Source organism: Sciurus carolinensis, chromosome 2 (assembly GCF_902686445.1).
Source record: "Sciurus carolinensis chromosome 2, mSciCar1.2, whole genome shotgun sequence".
Taxonomy (NCBI): Eukaryota; Metazoa; Chordata; class Mammalia; order Rodentia; family Sciuridae; genus Sciurus; species Sciurus carolinensis.
The window spans coordinates 140396239-140421606 of record NC_062214.1 but is presented as its reverse complement, the minus strand read 5'-3'; the positions used below and the strand labels follow the sequence as shown (position 1 = coordinate 140421606).

The 25368-nt window shown below is 36.0% G+C and overlaps 1 protein-coding gene across 1 annotated transcript in view; it reads right to left on the bottom strand.

Annotated features, from left to right (window-relative positions):
* Nucleotides 1–20068, bottom strand: part of Mia2 (MIA SH3 domain ER export factor 2) — a 106091-nt gene extending 86023 nt beyond the window's left edge. Inside the window, 5 exon segments of the mRNA XM_047538624.1 lie at nt 5441–6644; nt 16256–16325; nt 16327–16340; nt 18239–18372; nt 19786–20068. Coding sequence (XP_047394580.1) covers nt 5441–6644; nt 16256–16325; nt 16327–16340; nt 18239–18372; nt 19786–19900 — 1537 coding nt within the window. The 5' untranslated portion in view covers nt 19901–20068.
* Nucleotides 20069–25368: the final 5300 nt, after the last annotated feature.

The window sequence follows — 25368 nt, the reverse complement described above, 5'->3', positions numbered from 1 at the left end:
ACTGAGTAACTCAGCAAAACCCTGTCTCTAAAAATACAAAATAGCTCTGGGGATGTGGCTCAGTAGTCTAGTGCCCCTGCATTCAATGCCCAGTACAAAAAAAAAAAAAAAAAAGGTTCCATATGAACAAACACATATCAGTCATTTAATAATACCACCTGTGGAAGTTAGTAGTAAAAAGAACAATCACAGGGCTGGAATTGTTGCTTGGTGGTAGAGCACTTGCCTTGCATGTATGAGGCACTGGGTTCAATTCTTAGCACTGCATACAAATAAATATATAATAAAATTACATCAACAACTAATCAAAATATTTTTTAAAAAAAGAAAAATCAAGCTAATATTTGTTTGTTTTATAGTTTTGACTTTGTTGTTGTTTTGTGGTGCTAGGTATTGAACCCAGGGTCTTCAGAGAACTCCGGACTGTATCACTGAACCACATTCCCAACACTTCCTTTTTTTCTCTTTTCCTTCCTTCCTTCCTTCCTCCCTCCCTCCCTCTCTCTCTTCCTCTCTTTCTTTCTTTCTTTCTTTCTTTCTTCCTTTCTTTCTTCCTTTCTTTTCTTCTTTTCAATAATATTTACTTTGAGACAGGAGCTTGCTAAATTGCTGAGGCTGGCCTTGAATTTGCAATCCTCCTGCCTCTGCCTCTGGAACAACTAGGACTACAGACATGCACCGCCATGCCTGGCTCAAACCCAGGGCTTTTTGTTTTGCTTTGTTGAGTGGGCATCTTGCTCTGTTGTTCAGGCTGGTCTCAAACTCCTGGACTCACGGCACCCTCTTCCCTCAGCCTGGAAAATGCTAGAACTGTAGCCACTCAAGTCAGGAGTCTGAATACACTGAGATTGTTGTAAATACAGGAATCAAAATAGTGATCTTTAAAGTCTTTAGGAAGCTGGGTGCAGTAGCTGTTCACCTGTAATCCCAGGAACTCAGAAGGCTGAGGCAGGAGGATTGCAAGTTGATCTCGTCAACTTAATGAGGCCCTAAGGACTTAGTGAGACCACATCTCAAAATAAAACATTAACACCCAGAATAGCCAAAGCAATCCTGGGCAGGAAGAGTGATGCAGGAGGTATCACAATATCAGACCTTAAACTCTACTGTAAAGCAATAGTAACAAAAACGGCACAATATTGGCACCAAAATAGACAAGTAGATCAATGGTACAAGATAGAAGACATGGAGACATACCCACATAAGTACAGTTATCTCATACTAGACAAAGGTGCCAAAAACTTACAATGGAGAAAAGATAGCCTCTTCAACAAATGGTGCTGGCAAAACTGGAAATCCATATGTAGTAAAATGAAATTAAACCCCTATCTCTCACCCTGTACAAAACTCAACTCAAAATGGATCAAGGATCTAGGAATTAGACCCGAGACCCTTCACCAAATAGAAAAAGAGTAGGCCTGAATCTCCATCACGTTGGCTTAGGATCAGACTTCCTTAACAAAACCCCCATAGTGCAAGAAATAAATGCAAGAATCAATAAATGAAAAAAAAAAAAAAAAGAATCAATAAATGGGATAGATTCAAACTAAAAAGCTTTTTCTCAGAAAAGGAAACAATCAATAATGTGAAAAGAGAGCCTACAGAGTGGGAGAAATTCTTTTCTACACACACATCAGACAGAGCACTAATATCCAAAGTTTATAAAGAACTTAAAAAACTTTACACCCAAAATACAAAAGAAACCAATCAATAAATGGACTAATAAACTGGGCAGACACTTTACAGAAAATATACAGGTGATCAACAAATATATGAAAAGGTGCTCATCATCCCTAGTAATTAGAGAAATACAAATTAACACTACCCTAAGATTTCATCTAACTCCAATTAGAATGTTATTATCAAGAACACAAGCAATAATAAGTGTTGGCATGGATGTGGGGAAAAAGGCACACTCATACGTTGCTGATGGAGTTGCAAATTGGTGCAGCCACTCTGGAAAGCAGTGTAGAGATTCCTCAGAAAACTTGGAATGGACCCACCATTTGACCCTGTTTATCCCACTCCTTGGTTTATACCCAGAGGACTTAAAATCAGCATACTACAGTGATGCAGCCACATCAGTGTTCATAGCAGCCCAATTCACAATAGCTAGATTGTGGAACCAACCTAGATGCCCTTCAATTGATGAATGGATAAACTGTGGTATATATACACGATGGAATATTACTCAGCCATAAAGAAGAATAAAATTATGCTAAGTGAAACAGGCCAAGCCCAAGAAACCAAAGGCTGAATGTTTTCTCTGATAAGTGGATATAATGAGGGAGGTGGCAGGGGGAAGAGAAGAATGAAGGAACTTTGGATGGTGTAGAGGAAAATGGGGTTGGGAGGAGGTGGTGGATGGAAAGATAGCAGAATGAAACAGACAGTATTACCCTATGTATATTTATGATTACAGGAATGGTGTGAATCTACATTGTATACAACCATAGAAATGAAAAGTTGTAACCCATTTATGTAGGATATATCAAAATGCAGTCTGTAAAAATAAAAATTTTAATAAAAAAATTTTAATTAAAAAATAAATAAATGAAACATTAATAAAGGCTGTGGATGTGGCTCATTGGTTAAGTGCCCCTTGAGTTCAATCCCCAGTACAAAACAAAAAAAGACATTAGGGAAAAAGGACTAATTATATTCAAATTTATATGAGTCTATATTGATTTTTTCAAAATATTATTTTAAACTTCACTTGAAATAAATACATATTAAGAAAAATGGATAATTCCTAGAGCATTTTCAAATTTAAATTTTGAGATATAATTTTTTCATGACAAACTAAGACTTTAAGATTTACATTAGATATAGACATGTAATTTCCTTATAATTATTGACACCATTTTAAGTCAAATAAAATAATATTTTTTTATATTTAACTGTTCCTTGAAAACTCCTTTAAATCAACTCAGTTGGAGTCCCTTTGTAAAGTAGGCATTAATGTTGTAATATAAACAACTTCCCTGATTTCTTTCATAAATATCTATACCAGCATATTGGTATTTCTGTAAATATTATCTCAAGTCTCTACCTTTCAAAAACATTGATTTAGGATCTGATTCTGTTTTCTTATGCAGTTTTTTCCAATTAAATCAAGTTTCATTTGTTATTCCCTAAAGAGTTTTTGAAATGATCTGAAAAGACTGGCTGTTTAGCAATTTTCCCAATATCCAGAAAATAGGGCCTGTGGTTTTATCTAAATCCCTCCTTTAGGATTCTTTTTTAAAATTTTTTATTAGAGCCCAGGTTGCTTTTCATTGACTTAAAATGTAATGTTTTGGTATAACCCACTTTGTTTATATATTACACTCTATCTGAAACTTTTCATGAAACATTTCTGAATATTTTCATGAAAATCCCTCAAAAGTAATCATAATCACATGAACAACCTATTCTCATTTGACTATTCATCTATTACGTTTTTTCATGCTTAGAAACTCTCTCAGTATCATTCTATATGATAAATAAAACTTGAAAAAACGAGGGGGCAGGGGGGAGATAGCTCAGTTGGTAGAGTGCTTGCCTTGTAAGCACAAGGCCCTGGGTTCGATCCCCAGCACCCAAAAAAAAAAAAAAAAAAAAAAAAAAAAAACTTAAACGATTTTGAGGATGCCCTGAAATCATATGGTTATGCTCTAAAATATGTTTATACATCAACCTTTGAATCTTCTGTATTTCTGGACCTGATATTGTTTTGTTTTCTTGTAGTCTCTCTTCTTTCCAATGACGCTGATCTGCTTTTTCACACATTTTCCTTTAAAATATGTCAAGTTTGGTACAAGAGAATTTCCTTTTCAATCACCTTTGACCACCTAGGTCTCTGATGTTTTTAGTCATGTGCCTTTCTATCTTGGAAAAAAAAGTTTAGAATCTCCCTGTATGCTGGTTGAGGATAACAAAGAACAGAGGTAAAATTGGGGGGAATACGAAGGCATAACATATGATTCTGGAAATTCAGGAAAATCAACTGGTTCTAATGGAAATGTGTTTCTTCTTGAATTTGCAACATTGTTGGCCTCTTCTGAAATGTTTAATCATTTCTATATCACTGGTCAATATTTGCTGAGTATCTAATCATTACAGAGATATCAGAATGGAGATGTGGAGAAGTCATGTAACACGATTCTTAACTCAAAATAAAATCCACATTTCTAATCCTAAGAGTTACTAGATACCAGAACATCTAGATCTGGAAGTGTCCTCTGATATTCATTCTCTTTTCTTGCCCTCTGGTAAACTTCAAGAATTGAGAGACTTGAGAGAGAAAGTTGAAAACATTTTACCTTATTTTTGCTTAAAATTCCTTACTAACTGTACACTTACAGAAAACTCTATTATCATATGCTTCTTAGAGAAAAATAAAACAAAGCATTACTATTGATCTAGAATAAAATATAATTTAAGAATCAAGGCCCAGCACAGTGGCGCACACCTGTAATCCCAACAACCAGTGGGTTGAGGCCGGAGGATCACAAATTCAAAGCCAGCCTTTGCAAATTAGTGAGATCCTAAGCAACTTAGCAAGACCCTGTCTCAAAATAAAAAATAAAAAAAGGGGTAGGGATGTGGCTCAGTAGTTGAGTGCCCCTGGGTTCAATCCCTGATACTTAAAAAAAAAAAAAAAAAAAAAATCAAGACTATTCTGAATTACTAAAGTTTCCCTTAGCTTAGATTTCTAAGAAAACCATTCAAATATAGTTGTACTAGGAAGGCATAAAAAGTGAGTAAAAACAAGCAAAAATTCTCATTTACCAGAACAAGAAGTCAAAAGACTTTGTCTAAAATAGATTAATAAAAGCAGAATAATATAAAGATTTTCTTTAGAAAACTAGAGAAAAGTACTAAAAGTATTTGACTTTTAAAACATAAATAAATTATTTTCTCTGGGACTGAGGTGGGAGTGGAATAGAAGGAATAGAAATTGCTTAGCACTATTTAAAATTTTAAACCTATTTGCATATTTCCATTTGATAATAATTAAAAGTTTCTATAAAATATCTTAGGATCTTCTTAGAACATCAATATATCTCCAATTGTTATTTTTCCATTGGGATTTTGCTTTTTAATATAATCTAAGTTCCAGAATAAACCAGAAATTTATAAAAGGATGGTTGGTACTGCCAGGCACAGGGGCACACAACTATAATCCCAGGGACAGGAGGACTGCAAGTTCAAAGTCAGCCTTAACAAAAAGGAGGCACTAAGCAACTCAGTGAGACCCTGTCTCTAAATAAAACCAAAATAAGGCTGTGAATGTGGCTTAGTGCCCCTGAGTTCAACCCTTGGTGCAAAAAAAAAGGAAGAGAGTGGTTAGTGCTAATTATTGAATATTTGAAAAACATGGATTCTTGGACTTTTTTAAATCCAATTTGTACTTAAAAATAAATTGTTAACAAATTATAAGTATTTTCATACCAACCTGATTGACTGTATCTGTTTTTCAACATAATAAGATCTTTCATATTATCTATGGGATTATTTTCACCAGAAAATTCTTCTCTTTCATTATTTTCAACCATATTACTTTGATCCAGTATCTGTTTTGGAAATGGCAGTTCTGTTTCCTTAGGAATGTTCTGGAAGCTCCAAGGGTTATCAAAAGTGTAGAATAGCTTTTGCAAATATGGTATGGTATCATAATCATCTGTTTTCTCTAAGACTCTTTCCTTGTCCATTTGATCTTCTGTTTCCATAGCTTTTATCATTCTTATTTCCTGTTCATTATCATGGTCAAATTTACTTGCTAGAGAATGTTCATGTTTATCTACCTCACCATCTTCTTCAGTTTTTCCATCATCTAATACAATGCTATCTTCACTGGCATATGCAAAACCTAGCATACCAAAACCAAAATCAAACCAATTTGGTTTGAGAACTGTGCTGTCATTGGTTATCGTGTCTTCTTTTTCTGTTAATATTTCTGTGCATGGAACTATGGCTTCTTCATCAGAAGATATGAAATTGGGAACATCTTGTAGTGGTGGATTGCTTTCTTTGGACAGTAATTCAAGGCCTGTATCCTCCTCTCCAAAACCTAAATAACTTGTAAATCCACCACCAAACCAGCCCGTTGCTTGGGGTGTGAGTGCATGCTTTGACTCTAATGCTAATTCAGACTGTTCCTCTGGCACTGAATCAAATTCTGATTCAGGTTCTGTTCGGGGCTCACCATTAGTTAATTCCTCTAGGCTATTCTCATCTTCCACTGTTATTTTTCTACTTTGAAATGAGCTTTGTTGCACAGGTTCAGTAACTGACTCGAGAACCTTTTCTTCATCATGTTCCTTTCCCAGTCCAAACCATCCTTGTACTTCAGGCACAGTTAAGGGTGGTGAGACATGATCCACTTCTGGAATGTGATCCTGTTCCACACTTGCAGTTTCGGCTTCTTCCCAGTTAATTCTAATATCTTCAGGAGCCTCTGATGCTGGAAATTGGCCTTCAAACAAAGTACTTTCAGAAATTGCATAAAATCCAGATTGTATCTGGAAATCACTCTCATATACACTATATTTTTGCTCTTCTTCATATGGATACATATTTTCACCACTGTGACTGTTAAACTCACTATCTTCATTTTCATATATGTAACTTACTCCAAGGAGACAAAGGAAGTCGGATTCCTAAAAGAAAAAAAAATTGCATTTGACATAGTGTACTAAAGCTCCTCAATTCTCCCTGTACCATTTAAAACAGATGACTATGATTTTCCCAAGACCAAGCAATAGAGCAAAACTGCAGAGCAAAAACTAAAATCAGATCTTCTATTCTCAAACACTTGCATCACAACTGACTTCTAGAGGTTAATAATATGAACCTAAATGAAAATCCTTTTTTTCTTTTTTCTTTCTTTTCTTTTTTTATAATGAAAATCCTTTTACATCACGACTTCTTTGTTATTAAATAGTTGAGAAGGCAAGAGAATTAATGCTTCAAGTATATTCTGCAAATAAGCTCTGAAGAAAAGGCATGCATACCCACAAAATCTTGCACATCTGAAGAGTATGCTGAGAGGACACAAGCGTCTTGAGTGGTGATGTGAGAGAGGGTGCTATCGTTTGAATGTGTCCACCAAAAAGCATGTAGTGCAAATTAAATCCTCAATGCAACAGTTAGGAGATGGGACCAAAGGAGAAGTTATTAGGCCACAAGGGCAGAGAGAATGGATAAATGCTGCTATGGTAGGAGTGTATTCACTATCCCAGGAGTGACTTCCTTCTCTGAAGGATGAACTCAGCCCCCTCTTGCTCTCTCTTGTCCTCTCTCATCCTCTCACCTTCTACCATGGAATAATACAGAAAGAAAGTCCTCACCAGATGTGGGCCTCTTGGTATTTGACTTCCTCCTAGTCTTTAGAACTATGAAAAATAAATTTCTTTCCTTTATAAGTTTCCCAGTCTCTGGTATTCTGTTATAACAGCAATCACAGACAAGACAGTAGGGAAATTCACTACATTACAGTCACAGCTTAGATAGACCCTTGATGCTAAAGTCTGAAGCCCTGGTTAAAAGTTGTGCTAAAATATTCAGATGTCCTTATTCAGCTATTGCATATAGCCAACGAGAGTGGGTATCTACTTGCTTATCCCTAAGAATAACAAAATCATAAAGAAAAAAATTAAGAAGTCACTTTTTAAAAACCTGAAATTTAGAAATAGTGGTGTGGGTTCCTCTTTGGATATTGCCATTATAAAATTAGAATAAAGTTCAGATTTTTGAGGAATAAACTTTAGAATTGCAATTAGATAATATATATTTGACACTACAAAATAGAAGGTGATTAAGAACAGATACTGGATCTTGTCATCTGTTAGTTCTGTGACCTTGGATGAATTATATGACCTTTTAATGCTTCCTTCTCCTGATCTGTAAGATGCCTACAATGACAGTCCCTACATTATAGGAATATTGTATTAAATGAGTCTAGTATTTAAAATAGTAACTGTCTCCAGTTAGCCTCACCCAGTCCAAAGTTAAACTACTCCAGACAAAGTTACCTCTACTCCAGTAGAATAAGGGTAGATGGCCCAACCCCCTTAGCTAGATTCAGGATAACTCACAAGGACCTTTCTAACCTCAGTGCTCCTTATGGAATTCAAGGCTACCTTTGTTTTAACCGCATGGTATTTTAGCTTCTGTCAGCACAATCCTATTTTCCCTTTTGTTTCCTTACAGGTACTGTTCCCAAGAGTACGCCTCAGTAAACTTCTTAGATACAAAGATTTGCCTCAGTGTCTGTTTCCTAGGGAATTTGACACAAGAATCTGGGTGAGCTGGGCATGTTAGTGGGTAACCCCAGCTATTCAGGAGGCTGAGACAGGAGGATCAGGAGTTCAAGAGCAGCCTGGGCACAGTGAGGCCACAAGCTTGAAAAAAAAAAAAAAAGAATTCAGGTCTTTGTACTCTTATTATGCTACCATGCTAGACATTAAGATTCTATAGTAAGCAATAAAAGAAATCAAAGAAATTGTAAATTGCAATTAGTGCCATGGGGGAAATATACAGAAAGCCACATTAAGAAGCAATAATTCAACAGAGATCCTGGTCCACCCAGGGAATAGAAGCACCTGCCCAAGTAGAGCTCGTCCAAATGTAGAGCTTTTGACCAGTGAAACTTTGAGGCTACACACGACTTGGATCCCACAACCACACCAAACACACTCGACCTCCAGGACCCCTGCCTGACCAACCACACCCCGCCTCCAGGACCTCCAGCTGACCCCGTCCACACCCTGAGCTGCAGCTCCCCATTTGCCAACACATTTGGAAACCAGAGCAGCCATCATGGATAGTCCTAGAAGCCTTAGCTCTGATCTCTAGGTGGGGCAAATCCCATCCTGAGACGCCTGCTGGAGGCTTGAAGCTTATTGTCAGGTACCTCTCATGCATCAGGCAACTGAAGACTGGGAGGTTTGAATACTATATGACTGTTATGGTGTAGATTTTCTTTTTCTCCTTACTGAAAAATTTTAAGTTTTTATTTCTTTACTTTTCTTGCTCTCTTTTCCTTTTGTTTACCTGTTCCCTCAGAGTCTTTTTCTTTTGATTATACTCTCACCCTATTATCTAGAACTTCTGTATATTCTTTTCTTATCCCATTAACAGCTACATCCTACATCTCACTGCATCCTCTTTGTCCTCCATTAGAAACTGCAGACCGTATTGCAAATCTGTTTGTTTTACTCAAGATAATATTTGAAATCATTCTGTTTATTATGACAATTTTGTTATTGTCCTCATAGGGGCTATTTGGTCTAGGATTGCATTCTGTCTGAATTGGACACTGTTAAAATTGATCTCCCCTTAAAGAAAAGGTTTAGGAAATCTATAGGGCCACTATAAGCCTATAGTGGGGAATCTGCAATACCCCAGACCTGCACGGCTAGAGGGGAAGATACATGAACAACATGAAAAAACAAGGGAAGAAGAAGATCCAAACAAATCTAGGTTCTATATTAATAGAATCCAATGACAGTATGTTAGAAGAAATGTCAGAAAAGGACTTCAGATTATATATGATTAAGATGATTTGCGAAGCAAAGGATGAGATAAGAGAGCAAATGCAGGCAATGAATGATCATACCAATAAGCAGTTGAAAGAGCAACTGCAGGAAGCAAAAGATCATTTCAACAAAGAGACAGAGATTCTGAAAAGAAACTGAACAGAAATCCTTGAAATGAAGGAAACAATAAACCAAATAAAAAACTCAATGGAAAGCATCACCAAAAGACTAGACCACTTGGAAGACAGAACCTCAGACAATGAAGACAAAATATTTAATCTTGAAAATAAAGTTGCCCAAACAGAGAAGATAGTAAGAAATCATGAACAGAATCTCCAAGAACTATGGGACATCATGAAATGACGAAATTTAAGAATTATTGGGATTGAGGAAGGCACAGAGATACAAACCAAAGGAATGAACAGCCTATTCAATGAAATAATATCAGAAAATTTCCCAAGCCTGAAGAATGAAATGGAAAATGAAATACAAGAGGTTTGCAGAACACCAAATGCACAAAATCATAACAGATCCACACCAAGGCACATTATAATGAAAATGCCTAACATTCAAAATAAAGATAGGATTTTGAAGGCCGTGAGAGAAAAGCACCAGATTACATATAGGGAGAAACCAATACGGATAGCAGCAGACTTCTCAATCCAGACTCTAAAAGCTAGAAGGGCCTGGAATGACATATTTTAAGCTCTGAAAGAACATGGTTGCCAACCAAGAATCCTATACCCAGCAAAACTTACCATCAGATTTGAAGATGAAATAAAATCTTTCCATGATAAACAAAAGTTAAAAGAATTTACAAATAGAAAGCCTGCACTATAGAATATTCTCAACAAAATATTCCATGAGGAGCAAATGAAAAACAACAATGTAGGTCAGCAAAGGGAGGAACAACCTTAGAGAAAAACCACTCAGAGGAGAAACCAAGCCAACTTAAAAACAAAAAATAAGCCCAAATGACTGGGTATACAAATCATATCTCACTAATAACCCTGTACGTTAATGGCCTAAACTCATCAATCAAAAGACATAGACTGGCAGAATGAATTAAAAAGAAAGACCCAATAATATGCTGCCTGCAAGAGACTCATCTCATAGAAAAAGACATCCACAGACTGAAGGTGAAAGGATGGGGAAAATAACCTACCACACACATGGACTCAGTAAAAAAGCAGGGGTTTCCATCCTTATATCAGATCAAGTGGACTTCAAGCCAAAGTTAGTCAGAAGGGATCAAGAAAGACATTTCATACTGCTTAAGGGAACCATAAATCAGGAAGACGTAACGATAGTAAATATTTATGCCCCAATCAATAGTGCATCCCTGTACATCAAACAAATCCTTCTCAATTTCATGAAGCAAATAGACCACAACACAATAATTCTAAGTAACTTTAACACACCGCTGTCACCACTGGATAGATCTTCCAAACAAAAATTAAACAAAGAAACCATAGAACTCAATAACACAATCAATAACCTAGACTTAATAGACATATATAGAATATTCCATCCATCAATGAGTGGATTCACTTTCTTCTCAGCAGCACATGGAACCTTCTTGAAAACAGACCATATGTTATGCCACAAAGCGGCCATTAGTAAATGCAAAAAAATATAAATACTGCCTTGTGTTCTATCATATCATAATGGAATGAAATGAGAAATCAATGACAAAATAAAAAACAGAAACTACTCCAACACCTGGAGACTAAATAATATGCTATTGAATGAAACATGGATAACAGAAAACATCAGGGAGGAGATAAAAAAAATTCTTATAGGTCAATGGGAACAATGATACAACATATCAAAATCTCTGGGACACTATGAAAGCGGTACTAAGAGGAAAATTCATTGCATGGAGTGCATTCCAGAAAAGAATGAAAAGTCAACAACTAAATGACCTAACATTACAGCTCAAAGCCCTAGAAAAAGAACAGAATAACAGCAAAAGTAGTAGAAGGCAGGAAATAATTAAAATCTGAGCTGAAATCAATGAAATTGAAACAAAAGAAACAATTCAAAAAATTGACAAAACAAAAAGTTGGTTCTTTGAAAAAGTAAACAAAATAGACAAACCCTTAGCCACACTAACAAAGAGGAGAGAGAAAACACAAGTTACTAAAATTCGTGGTGAAAAAGGAAATATCATGACAGACACCACTGAGATACAGAACACAATGAGAAACTACTTTGAAAATCTGTATTACAACAAAATAAAACTACCAAAGACATTGAAATTTCTAGAGACATATGCTCCTCCCAAGCTGAACCAGGAGGACATACACAATTTAAACAGATCAATATCAAGCAATGAAATAGAAGAAGCCATTAGAAACCAACCATCCAAGAAAAGCCAAGGACCAGACAGATTCTCAACTGAGTTCTATAAGACCTTCAAAGAAGAACACATTCCAATACTTCTCAAAGTATTCCAGAAAATAGAAAAGGAGGGTATCCTACCAAACTCATTCTATGAAGCTAATATCACCCTCATACCCAAACCAGGCAAAGACCCATCAAGGAGAGAAAATTTTAGACCAATATCCTTGATGAACATAGATGCAAAGATCCTTAACAAAATATTGGCAAACCATATCCAGAAACATATTAGGAAAATTGTGCACCATGATCAAGTAGGGTTCATCCCCAGAATGCAAGGATGGTTTAACATCCATAAATCAATAAACATAATCCATCATGTCAATAGACTTAAGGATAAGAATCATATGGTTATTTCAATTGACACAGAAAAAGCGTTTGACAAAATACAACACCCCTTCATGCTTAAAACACTAGAAAAAATAGGGATAGTAGGAACATACCTGAACATTGTAAAGGCTATTTATGCTAAGCCCATGGTCAACATCATTCTTAATGGAGAAAAACTGAAACCATTCCCTTTAAAAACGGGAACAAGACAGGGATGTCCTCTTTCACCACTTCTATTCAACATTGTCCTCGAAACTCTAGCCAAAGCAATTAGACAGACTAAAGAAATTAAAGGGATACAAATAGGAAAAGAGGAACTCAAACTATCCCTATTGCTGATGACATGATTCTACATTTAGAGGATCCAAAAAACTCCTCCAGAAAACTTCTAGATCTCATCAATGAATTCAGCAAAATAGCAGGCTATAAAACCAACACGCATAAATCTAAAGCATTTTTATACACAAGCGATGAAACATCTGAAAGGGAAATGAGGAAAACAACTCCATTCGCAATGGCCTAAAAAAAATAAAATACTTGGGAATCAATCTAACCAAAGAGGTAAAAGAGCTCTACAATGAAAACTACAAAACATTGAAGAAAGAAATTGAGGAAGACCTTAGAAGATGGAAAGATCTCCCATGTTCTTGGATAGGCAGAATTAATATTGTCAAAATGGCCATACTACCAAAAGTGCTATACAGATTCAATGCAATTCCAATTAAAATCCCAAGGATGTACCTTACAGAAATAGAGCAAGCAATCATGAAATTCATCTGGAAGAATAAGAAACCCAGAATAGCTAAAGCAATCCTTAGCAGGAATTGTTAAGCAGGGGGTATCACAATAGCAGACCTTCAACTATACTACAAAGCAATAGTATCAAAAACGGCATGGTATTGGTACCAAAATAGATAGGTAGATCAATGGTACAGAATGGAGGGCATGGAAACAAACCTATATAAACACAATTTTCTCATACTAGACAAAGGTGCCAAAAATAAGTAATGGAGAAAAGATAGCGTCTTCAACAAATGGTGCTGGGAAAACTGGAAATCCATATGCAGCAGAATGAAACTAAACCCTATCTCTCACCCTGCACAAAACTCAACTCAAAATGGATCAAGGACCTCGGAATCAGACCAGAGACCCTTCATCTTATAGAGGAAAAAGCGGGTCCAAATCTTCAACATGTCAGCTTAGAATCAGACTTCCTTAACAGGCTCCCATAGCACAAGAAATAAAAGCAAGAATCAATAACTGGGATAGATTCAAACTAAAAAGCTTTCTCAGCAAAGGAAACTATCAGCAATGTGAAGAGAGAGCCTACAGAGTGGGAAAATATCTTTGCCAACCATACCTCAGATAAAGCGCTAATTTCCAGAATATATAAAGAACTCAAAAAACTCTACACCAGAATACAAATAATCCAATCAACAAATGGGCTAAGGAAATGAACAGACTTCACAGAAGATCTACAAGAAATCAACAGATATATGAAAAAATGTTCAACATCTCTAGTATTAAGAGAAATGCAAATCAAAACTACCCTAAGATTCCATCTCAACCCAATTAGAATGGCGATTATCAAGAATACAAGCAATAATAGGTGTTGGCGAAGATATGGGGAAAAAGGTACACTCATACATTGCTGGTGGGGTTGCAAATTAGTGCAGCCACTCTGGAAAGCAGTGTGGAGATTCCTCAGAAAGCTTGGAATGGAAACACCATTTGACCCAGCTTATCCCACTCCTTGGCCTATACCCAAAGGACTTAAAATCAGCATACTACAGAGATACAGCCACATCAATGTTCATAGCTGCTCAATTCACCATAGCCAGATTGTGGAACCAACCTAGATGTCCTTCAATTGATGAATGGATAAAGAAAATGTGGTATATATATACAATGGAATATTACTCAGCTATAAAGAATAATAAAATTATGGTATTTGCAGGCAAATGAATGAAATTGGAGAATATCATGCTAAGTGAGATAAGTCAATCTCAAGAAACCAAAGGATGAATGATCTCATTGATAAGCAGATGATGACACATAATGGGGAGTTGGAGGGGACAAGAATGGAGGAAGGAGAGACTGTATAGAGGGAGAAGATGGGTGGCAGGGTGGGTGGGAGGAAAAAATAACAGAATGAATCAAACACTATTACCCTCTGTAAATGTATGTTTACACAAATGGTATGCCTTTACTTCATGTACAAACAGAAACAACATGTATCCCATTTGTTTACAATAAAAATAAACTGAAAAAGAAGAAGCAATAATTCCTGTAATCCAGTGGAATTGGGGAGGCAGAAGCAGGAGGATCAGGGGTTCAAAGTGGGTCTCAGCAACTTAGGGAGACTCTGTCTCTAATAAATATAAAAAGGTGGGGATGTAACTCAGTGGTTAAGTGCCCCTGGGTTCATCCCCAGTACAAAGAAGTAAAGAAAAGAAAAAAAGTTTAAAAGAAGCAATAATTCCTTAAAATCATCATGGAAAGACTTCCAAAGCACTGGTATTTTGTTGTTGTTGTTTCGTTGTTGTTTGTTTATCTTTCGGAAACTCAGCATACTCCCCCCACCCCCTGTGAGATATAGGAAGAACTATACATAATTACTATATGTATTTTGGTGATTTTGAACAAATGTACATACTAGAGTTATTTTATCATCACCATAATCCAGGTATATAAACATGTCTATCACCCTAAAAGTTTTCTGGGAGGCACTAAAGTTTAAACTGTGATCTAAGGATAAGAAGGACTACCCATGTGAAGAATTTGGGAAACGCATTCAAAAAAAGGAAAAGAAAAAAACCTACTTGGGTCCCTGAGCTGCTTGTGCTCTTAGAACAATCCAAAGGCCTGTTAGACCAGGAGCATGGTGAATGAGAGGAATGGCCGGTAGCAGGAAGCAGCAAGAGAGAGTACAGGGGGTGGCGACAGATCATGTGGACCTTGAGCCCAGGTAAGAAGTCTGGGCATTATCCAGGTCCAGTGAAAAGCCATGAAAGGGTTTTAACACAAGGAATGACATGATCTCATTTTTTGTTTGTTTGGTTTTGTTTTTATAAAATCCATTGGAGAATGGGTTGGAAGAAAGCAAAAGAAGAGGCAAGAAAAGTTAGAATGCTACGGTAGTATTCCAATCAAGTGAGGATGGTGCTTTGGTGCTATGGGAGAGTAGAAATTAGGAGAAGACAGTGTGCTGTGGATACTTACAGAGATAGAACTGACAGGACCAATTATTATACAGTAAATGGACAATTAATCCCAGAGTTTGTGTTGGGAAAAAGCCAGACAACAGGCAGTTGGTTTAACTAGACAGGTTTACATCACACTGACCTTATTTGCAGTAAATTGGCTTAACTTGGAATCTGAATTAAATGGCTAAATCACATTCATATATTAAAAACGCACTTTCTGAGTCCCTTTATTATTATCAAGTTCAACATTACTAAGCTCATTAAAAACTCCAACAGCAAAAGAGGTACACATTTGAGACCTAGAGAATATGGTGAGAAATAAACTCTGGTCCTAGTAGCACAACAGTGTTAAGTAAATATTTCTAATATTTATACGGAACTTACTAAGTGCTATTCTATGTACTTTATACATACTCATGTACTCCTCAATAAATTTGAGGAAGCACTATGTTATACTCATTACTCTCCGTGCAGATGAAAGAGTTGAGGCAGGGAGGGCCACATAACTAGTAAATGTCCGAGTCAGGCTTTAAACTCAATCCATCTCTAGAATTCATGCCTTTAACCACACACTATATCACCTATGAATTGTTTAAAAAGCAGAATCTTAACCCATCATCAATTTTGTCTTAATTTTATTCATTGTCAAACTCTTCCTAGGGTAAGTTCACAGACCAACTATTTTATGCATTCACCATATGAGGTACACAATCAATGAACACTTGTACTGAGGGAAACTGTTTTGGCCAAGAACTTTAAGTTCAGTGAATAGCTGAGAATGAGTTTACTCACTTTAGTTGATAATTCAACCTCTTCAGTTATAAACACCTCTTCAATCTGGACTGCATCACTGGAAAAAAACCAAGTCCTTTCCTTTCTATCAAAATGAAGAACAAAGATTATCGAGGAAGAGTGATCAAAGCCAATAATAACTATTGAGTCTGATTTTACCACGTCTTTGACTTTCATCTAAGTCAAATCACAAAACATTAATTGGCTAGCAAGTAACATCTAAAAAAAAGTGAGTGAAACCATATTTTTTTATTATTCAAAAGAATAGAATAAGTTAAAGACCATTGAGCCCAAACTATAAAATGCTACTGTTTCAAACAAATACTGTCCCATATATCATATTCTCCTTCTCTCTCTCTCCTTTCTCTTCTTCTGTTCTATTTAATGACCTTATTTGCCAGGTCAACCACAGATTAACACTAGTAGATCTGGAATATCAAAAGGCAAGGCAGTGGCAGCAACAGCCAAGGTAGACAGAGCTGTGACATAGTCAGCATTTTCAAGATGTCATGCTCAGGTAAGAACCACAAATAGATTCATGAAAACAGTAAAGGTCCAGGAGTTATCAAGATAAGATTTGTCCAATTCAGCTTCCCTGGGGCTGAGTTGGTAGTAGGGATTCTCTTAACCCAGTTCAAGCAACATGCAGTTGCCCTGGAGAAAGACTTCACGCAACCACTTTCAGTTCATTTCTTATTCCTGCAAAGGTTTAAAGAACATATTTTCTTTGGTCACGTGATCTAGCACCATTACATTTCAATTGTGATTCTTCCAGGTCTTCAATTGTTGGAAACTGTCAGCCTGGGGATTCACAACATGGTTCTTCAAACAGTGCTCTGCTTGGGTTAAATTTGCACCAAACTAAGGGTACCTCAAACTTAATTCCAGTTTATTTACACGTTAATAGTTTCACTGCTTTTGTGTGGAACTACTGTTTTCACACTTAGTAAACAAGAAAGTATGCTTTATTTACCTCTTATGACACTACTGTGTCATTTTTTTCTTATACCTGCATTATATGCCTCCAATGCATTCAAGACAGACTGGCATTTTTAAGGTACCCTAAGCAGAGGTTCAGAGGCCAAGAAAACAAGTCTGGCCAGCAACAGTCAGAAGTTCAGTCACATGGCCTCTGATGGGAAAAACAGGATTTCAGATCAGTTATGCTCCTTCAAAAGGTGACACAAGTGCTGACAAAGAAGAAATCTGATGCATACGCAACATGGAAATGATGTATGTATCAGACTGGTCATGCTCATTCAGCTTGAGGCTAAAATCATTTATCATAGCATGTGTTTACTATAAAGCATAATGATACAATCAAAGATACTAACCCTTTCCAGTTGAAAACATTAATCATGATTTTTCTATGTTATATCTTCAGAGAGATGGTTCAGGCTTCTAGGAATTTCAGTGTCCAGGAGTTTGAGCCAAATAAAGAAACTATTTCCTTGGTCCTGTGATCCAGCACCATTACAATAAAAGGGTCTCCCAGTTGTTATTTTATTTTCATGAAAAATGTATAAACTTTGCTTCCCTAGGCTACGAACCTTTCTGATGATCTTTTCAATAACAACTTGGCCCTTTATTGTTAGAAGAACAAGTCAATCTGATTCAAACTAAAACTTCCAGTCTCTCCCAAACAGCTGGAATTGCCTACCCATGCCGTAATCTACATTAGCATCCCTAAATTCTCCCCAAATAAATATAAAAGCTAAATTTAAAAATATGCATGCTATTAAAAAATAATTTTAACATTCTCTTGAATTCCTTCTCAATCAGATTATCTTCCCAAAAGCCTCTTTTATAGAAATATTGAACCACCACTCAACATGACCGTTTTTTGTTTGTTTAAATATGTTAATGGGCTTTAATGCTTATATATACTTTGAAATCCTAGAGTTCCTTTAAAGACCAAAAAGTAGGTATCCTTGTCCAAGTTAGTTATTTATTCTGTATTCAGTTCTTAAGACTAGATACTACACTTCCTGCCCACAAATCTTCTCTTTCTCCTGCAAGTTTAACATAAACAGATATTTCTTCTCCCTTAGTGAAATTCAGGTATAGGCAGTCAGGTCCTGTGTAATCTCTCATGGCTACCACTCTGCTTATTAAAGCTACGTAAACATAAAAAGAAAAACATACACTTTAAATTAAAATGTTATTTTTCCTCCTTTCATTTTGTCCTCCTCTAATCCATTGTATATATTTCCAAATGCTAATTCTTTTATGTCATTTATGGTCTCAAAAACCTACATACACTTCCCACTGTACACAGTCTCATATCCAAGTGTTTTGGCTTGGTATTGCCTCTTCTCTGAACTTCATCATTATCTATTACCTTACTATGTTATATCACTGTTTACTATTTCATTTGATATGTCTCGTCATCATTAAGTAGAATGAATATTCCTGGAGGGCAAGAAATTTATTTTACATTTCACAGCAACCACTAACCCCAGACCCAGCACATAGTAGGCACTCGGTAACTTAATCATAACTACATACGCTAGATTACACAAAGCAATAGGTATATATTAACTATTATAATGATACTAACATGTAAATTTTAAAACATTTAAAGTCATACAATTAAAGTTAAAATAACCCTATATGTTACTAAATATTGGAGTGTACTTTTTTCATGTTCTGTCAGAACCCCAGCATACTAAAGTGTGGTCATAGTATAGCATAAAGAGGGGAGGGGGGGTTTATCTAATATACTTCTTTGCATATTAAATTATTTACCCAAAAGGTTGAAAAAAGTGTTTACTCATTAAAATGTACTTATAAATTATTCATGTTCACATTACTAATATTTTGCACTTAAAAAAATAGGTAGGCTGCAAATTGGAAATAATTCACATATTGGAAAGGCAGAACTTATAGCAACTAAATTATATGATAATCCATTTATTTTAAACCGTAATGCAATAACAACAACAAAAAGTTCTCAAAAAAAAAACAGAAATTAATTTCTCCTCACAGTAAATCAAGAAAGTTTAATGGTATTAGTGGTATAAAAATTAGATTATATTCTAACATGACTTTAGTACTTTTATATAATAAATACAGAAATGATTAATATTTGATAAAGTTTGGACAGACTTCATTGTGACATTTTGAAATAAAAAGATTTTAGAAAACTCATGAGAATCAGAAAGTCCTGACTGTGAATAGTAACTAAATAGTAGAAGCTTTATAAATAAAAGAACTATCAAATGATCTTATATTTGTTTTATTCAAATCAATCATATTTCTCTCTAAAAAAGGACTAATTTTTGTTTGAGGAATGGATATACTTTTATATCAATATGATATTTGTCCTTTGTATGTTTTATATTAAATATTATCAAAAAATGCTTTGCCTCCAAAATTTCTTTTTTATACTGAGCTATACTTTATAATTCAATATTTCCTAATGATATTAAGGTTCATTTTATCACTTATGTCCACAAAAAAAATTTATGTGATTTCAGAGCCTCAATCTAAGAGAAGAATGAGAAGAAAAATAAGAAAAACAAACTTACTTTCACATTCCAGGTCACCACACTTTTTGAGTTCTGCCAGCAGTTTTGTACCCTCCAGACACTTGGTCAGGGAAATAACCAAAAGAAGGATTCTGTGAACACCAAGTTCCGCCATGCTAACACAAGAAAAGAATTCCACATAAGATCTACACCAGTTATTTAGGTTGTAGACATGCTAGCCAAAACAGGAGATACCCTACTGTCTTCATTAAACAGCAAAGATCTTTTGGTTTTTAGTCTCCTGATAGCTGTATTTTTCTATCTGGTTGTAGGCTTAACTTGAACAAACGCTCTGTTCTCAATCTGTGGTAGCCAGATAATACATAAGGCTTAATAATTAACAGAGAATTGTAGTTGGACTAATGTCTCATAAAGGCAGCCCATGTAAAACTGCCTCACTTAAAGTTACCTTGCATTAAACAGGAAAGTTCTTAAGCAGACATTCACAAAAACATAGTTAATCTCCATTACAGTTTGAAGGTAATTAGTCAACAAATACAAGTCAAGTATTTGCTCCAAGAAAATCCCAGCTTCAGCTGAGAAAGTATGTAGTTGTAAGTAGAAACAGCAATATAATGAAAAGTATCTGAAAAAATTTTCCATTTTAATATTTCAAAAAACTCTTCTGTGTTACTATGAAATTAGCTTACTGATTTAAGAATAATACTTAAAATGTAGTACTATTCACTACGTTCCATGGACCATCTTAAGTATGTAGATCTATGATCTGATTTAACCGCAGACCAACTCTCTGGAGGAGGCAATATTATCATCCCCATATTTGCATATGAGGGAATTTGGCACAAAGAGAAGGTCTAAGTCCCAATGTCCTCTAGTACATAAAGAAGAAATTTAAACTTAGGTACTGTGATGCTTCACACTGGTAACCACTGTTGTTTTACCATCAAGAATCAAGTTATCTGCTGTGGAAAGATGTCTACTTAGTCTGTAACAATACCACTGCAGAAATAGCAAAAAGAGTACTATTTTGTGTATTTAAAATTATATGCAGGGCTGGAATGTAGCTCAGTGATAGAGCATTTGCCTAGCATGCATGAGAGAGAATGAGATAAAATGACTGAAAAAGGCTCTCTCAAATTGTAGGAGTACAATTTTAGGTGGCGTACTCTCTAGTTTTCTGTATTGTGTGACTTTTTTCTAAAATCAGTGAACACATATCATTTAAAAATAATAATAAATTTGTGAAATCAAGTCATTTGAGTATTGTTGTGTTTAAAAAGGATCAAAGTCCTATACTGGGAATATTTGTGTAATATACTGCCTAACTCTGCAGGTTCTCAGAACAGCACCTGGCACTTGTATGACACCACACTCCCCTCTAGTGCCTGACACAAATAAGACAAATACCCAGCACCTGAGCAATCTAAAGTGAAGGACTTTTCCTTTCAAAGTCCTAAAAAAGAAGCGTATGTACTTGTTTGTTTTATTTTCAAAACAAATGACAGTAGGAAGCCTGATCTGTCAGAGCTAAGATTTTTACATCCTCTGAAAGAACTAAAAGTAGATGCCTGTGGATTATTTGACTGGCACAGAGCACTACACAATTACACACATTCACACACCAAAAAAAGTGGATTTTTTTTTAATACCTTTGAAAATCTACATACAATGATGTCAAAGACATCTAAAGAAGAATCAAGGTTTTCAGCTTCAAAATTTGGCACAAGTTTATTTCCATAATTTATATTACCAAGTCTAATATTAAATCAAAGTTAGTTAGTATTTAAAGTAGTCTAATTATTTTCATTATATATTCAATATTTAAAGCATGTATGACTAAATTTAGGACTAATTAACCATGTTCTAAATTAAGAACCATAAGAACCCTTTAGAATTTAAATTCATCTATTGATTGGCTAAAACAAATTGAGAGAGAAAAATTCTTGCCTATGATACCAGCCCAGAGAGATTTGCTCCTACTAGAAATGCTCCCCACACTCTTCTATTTAATGCACATGATCTCATTTTGTGTTCAGATCATTATTTAAACTAATTTAACAAGATATTTGAAAATGTGGTAGAACAATGTTGATTAACAGTCTCTAAAAGAACAGGTAATGATGGTACATGAAGAGGACAAGAACATTTAGTTTAAATTAAAAAAGAATGCTATTTCACTATAAATAACAGTCTTGCTAACTTAGCCATATATTACCTAATTTATGCATTTTACAGCTTAAATGTATCAATACTCAAATATAAAGCTAACCCTGAGAAAAGTGTTTTGGTAACAGAACTCAGCTAAGAATACTGAAAGGGAGATAGCCTTCTACACAATGAAACAGGAGGTAAGAGCAACATACTGCATAAAGCAAAAGCATGAATCATCAGAACTACTCACAGTATCTTAGAGATAAAATCCCAGAGCAAGTCTTCCTATGGGGAATATAAAAATGATCATGAGTGTTTCACTTCTACTGCTTGATGATGTTATTTCTGATGCTATTTAGTGCCTTCTTCTTAGTATCTCAGATTTCCTAAAGTGGGAAGATAGTTCCTTCAACCATCTGCCCAGTACTCTGGCAATTTATAAGACAGAGTAATCAGAAAGTACTTGAGATAAGCTGGGGAGGGATTACTAGGAATAGGGTTTGAGAACATTCCTTTAGAAACAGTCCTCATGGCAAGTAGATGTGCACTGAGAGATAAGGCCCAGGAGATACTCAAATTCAAATTGGTGTGGAAGACATGAAAAGTGACCCCCCAAACCTCTCAAGCTGGGACTTTCTTCTCAGCTTGGGGAGTACAGTTATAGACCAATTCCAGTTGGCAGCTATGTCAAGGTCGGTCTCAGTTGCAGTGACTTCCCTTACCCCAAATCGCTCCTCCTTGGGCGGTCTAGTAAATCTATTTGAGTAAACCAGGGAGTGAAAGGCAGGTTCATTTCAGCCTAATGTGGGACAACCTTCCGGACATTTCTCATACAGAGCTTCCTGTTGGGTTGACTGAGATTTTGTAGGGCCTACATTGCAGTTTGACTTCCCCCTTTACCCTTTCCTCCCCAATGATCCCTTGAACCCCAAATTCCCTCTCAGCATCTGCTTCTAGAGTGCCAACCCCAGAAGCTGTGATCCACAGGCACGAAACAGGAGCAGACAGAATGTGCATTTGTCTTATCACTTATCCTAGTCATTCTATGTCTCTTATGTTTGTTGTTTTTGTGTTGCTGAAACCCATGTTGCAATTCCACATAACTTTCTTCATTCGGTCTGTATCAATCAGAATTCTACCAGGAAACAAATGAACATTCAGTTTTTTTTAGTGTTTGTTTGTTTCTTTTTTTGTGGTACTAGGGATTGAACCCAGGGCCATGTGCTTACAAAGCAAGCACTCTACCAACCTAGCTATCTCCCCAGTCCTGAACATTCAGTTTTGAGGGATGGCACATGTCTGTGATGTGGAGGAGAATTTAATGAAGGAACCTTTATAGAGGGTGTGGGCAGGGTTAAGAGAATTGACAGGGATGTAACATCCCCAGGCATGAAGGAATGGTGCGCCCTGCCGAGGAGAGGGCTGCCCAACAGGAACTTAAAGCCTTTAGTAAAGGAACTCAGTAAAGAGAACCTCATTCTGCTCCCACCTTCTGATGGTGCCTCCCATTGACCAAGGCCCAGCCAGATACCAGGGAACAAGAGAACCCTCTGAAGTAGTTCTTAAGGTCTGTGTTCCAGGACACAGTAGAGTGACCAAAGACTGAACGGTAGATTAGGAGGAACGAAAAAGAATACCTCACATATTGTCATTTTTTCCTTTACTGTGGGTTTAACTATTTGTTTTCAGTGTTGGGAATGGTCTCGTATATATTAGACAAGTGATCTACCACGGAGATAAACTCCTAGTCCTACTATGTGTTTAGATTAATAGAATGAAAAAAAAAAATAAAGAAAGAAAAAAAGGGGGCCGGGGAGATAGCTCAGTTGGTAGAGTACTCAGTTCACAAGCACAAGGCCCTGGGTTCGATCCCCAGCACCGCAAAAAAAAAAAAAAAAAAAAAAAAAAAAAAAAAAGATTAATAGAATGTAACATCTTTTACAACCAAAATGATATGTGTGTGCCCATCAGGGAACTGAATTGATCAATTCATCAGTAGGTAGAAAGGAAGTTAATGTTTATTGAGAATCAGCTTGAACTGGTGAACTAACTATTTCCTCAAAGAAACCTCACATTCCAGGAAAGAGCGGGTTAAATGCCACAGTGTGTCAGTCACTCTCTGAGGGACTGGAGATACAGGAGTGAACGGGACAAAGTTCTTGCTCTCATGGACCTTGCATGCTAATGAAGAGTACAAGAACAGGTAAACAAATAAACAAGATTATCACTACCTTATCTGGTAGTGATAAGGTCCTGTAGAGAAAAAATGTCTGCTTAGATAAGGTAGTAAAGGAAGGCCTCTCTGGAGAGTGAGGAGAAGGGGAGATGAACATTCTGTGTACAGAACAGAATTAATAAGAAGGAGACCAACCTTCACAGTCTGAAGTTTTCATTACCACAGATTAAAGAGAAAACAAAGGAAGCATTCAGATGTACTCCAACATGTCAGAAACAAGGCCTTCAGGCTGATGGAAACTGATAGATACAGTCAGCCTGTAGGTTCTACATCTGTGGATTCAACCTACCATGAATCAAAAATATGTGGGAAAAAAAATGCATTTGTATGGAACATGTACAGACCTTTTTTTTTAAATCATTATTCCCTAAACAATACAATATAACAACTCTACACAGCTCTTACATTTTATTAGGATTATAAGTAATTTTAACATGTTTTAAGGTATATGGGAGGCCGGGACGGTGACACATGCCTGTAATCTCAGCTACTCTGGAGACTGAAGCAGGAGGATTGCAAGTCCAAAGCCAGCCTCCACAGCTTAGAGAGGCTGTAAGTAACCTAGTGAGACCCTGTCTCAAAATAAAAAGTAAAAGGGGCTGGGAATGTGGGCTCAATGGTTAGTGCTCTTGGGTTTAATCTCCAGTACTAATAAAATAAAATAAAATAAAAATTAAATTAAATTAAAAAAATATATGGGAGGATGTACATAGATTATATGCAAATATTATGCCATTTTATATAACATTTTTATGAAATACACCTGCAGAGGGTCCTGGAACAAATCCCAGAGATCCTGAGTGATGACTACATGTTCAAAAAACCATAAAGGCAGATGGAAAGCAATAGGAAAGAAAATAGAAGACACAGACAGGAATCAAATCACGTGGGGGCTTTTGGCTGTGGAAGTGTAGAGCGCTTATTCTCAGCACAGTGAAAAGCTGTAGGAATTTTCAAGGAAAGGAATGATGATCGTATAACTTTTTACTTTTTGCTTTGCTAACTCATACTTATTCTTCAGACTCAGGCTAAATCACTTAAATTATCACTCAATAACTTTTTACTGAATGAATGAAAGAACATAAGCATGAACTGATTTTCAAGAGTAAATCATACCTCATGACTAAATTGAAATCCATCAGCTATGTGACTCAACTTCTTTCATTTCAAAAAATAAATGCAGGGGCTGGGGAGATGGCTCCAGTCGTAGAGTGCTTGCCTTGTAAGCACAAGGC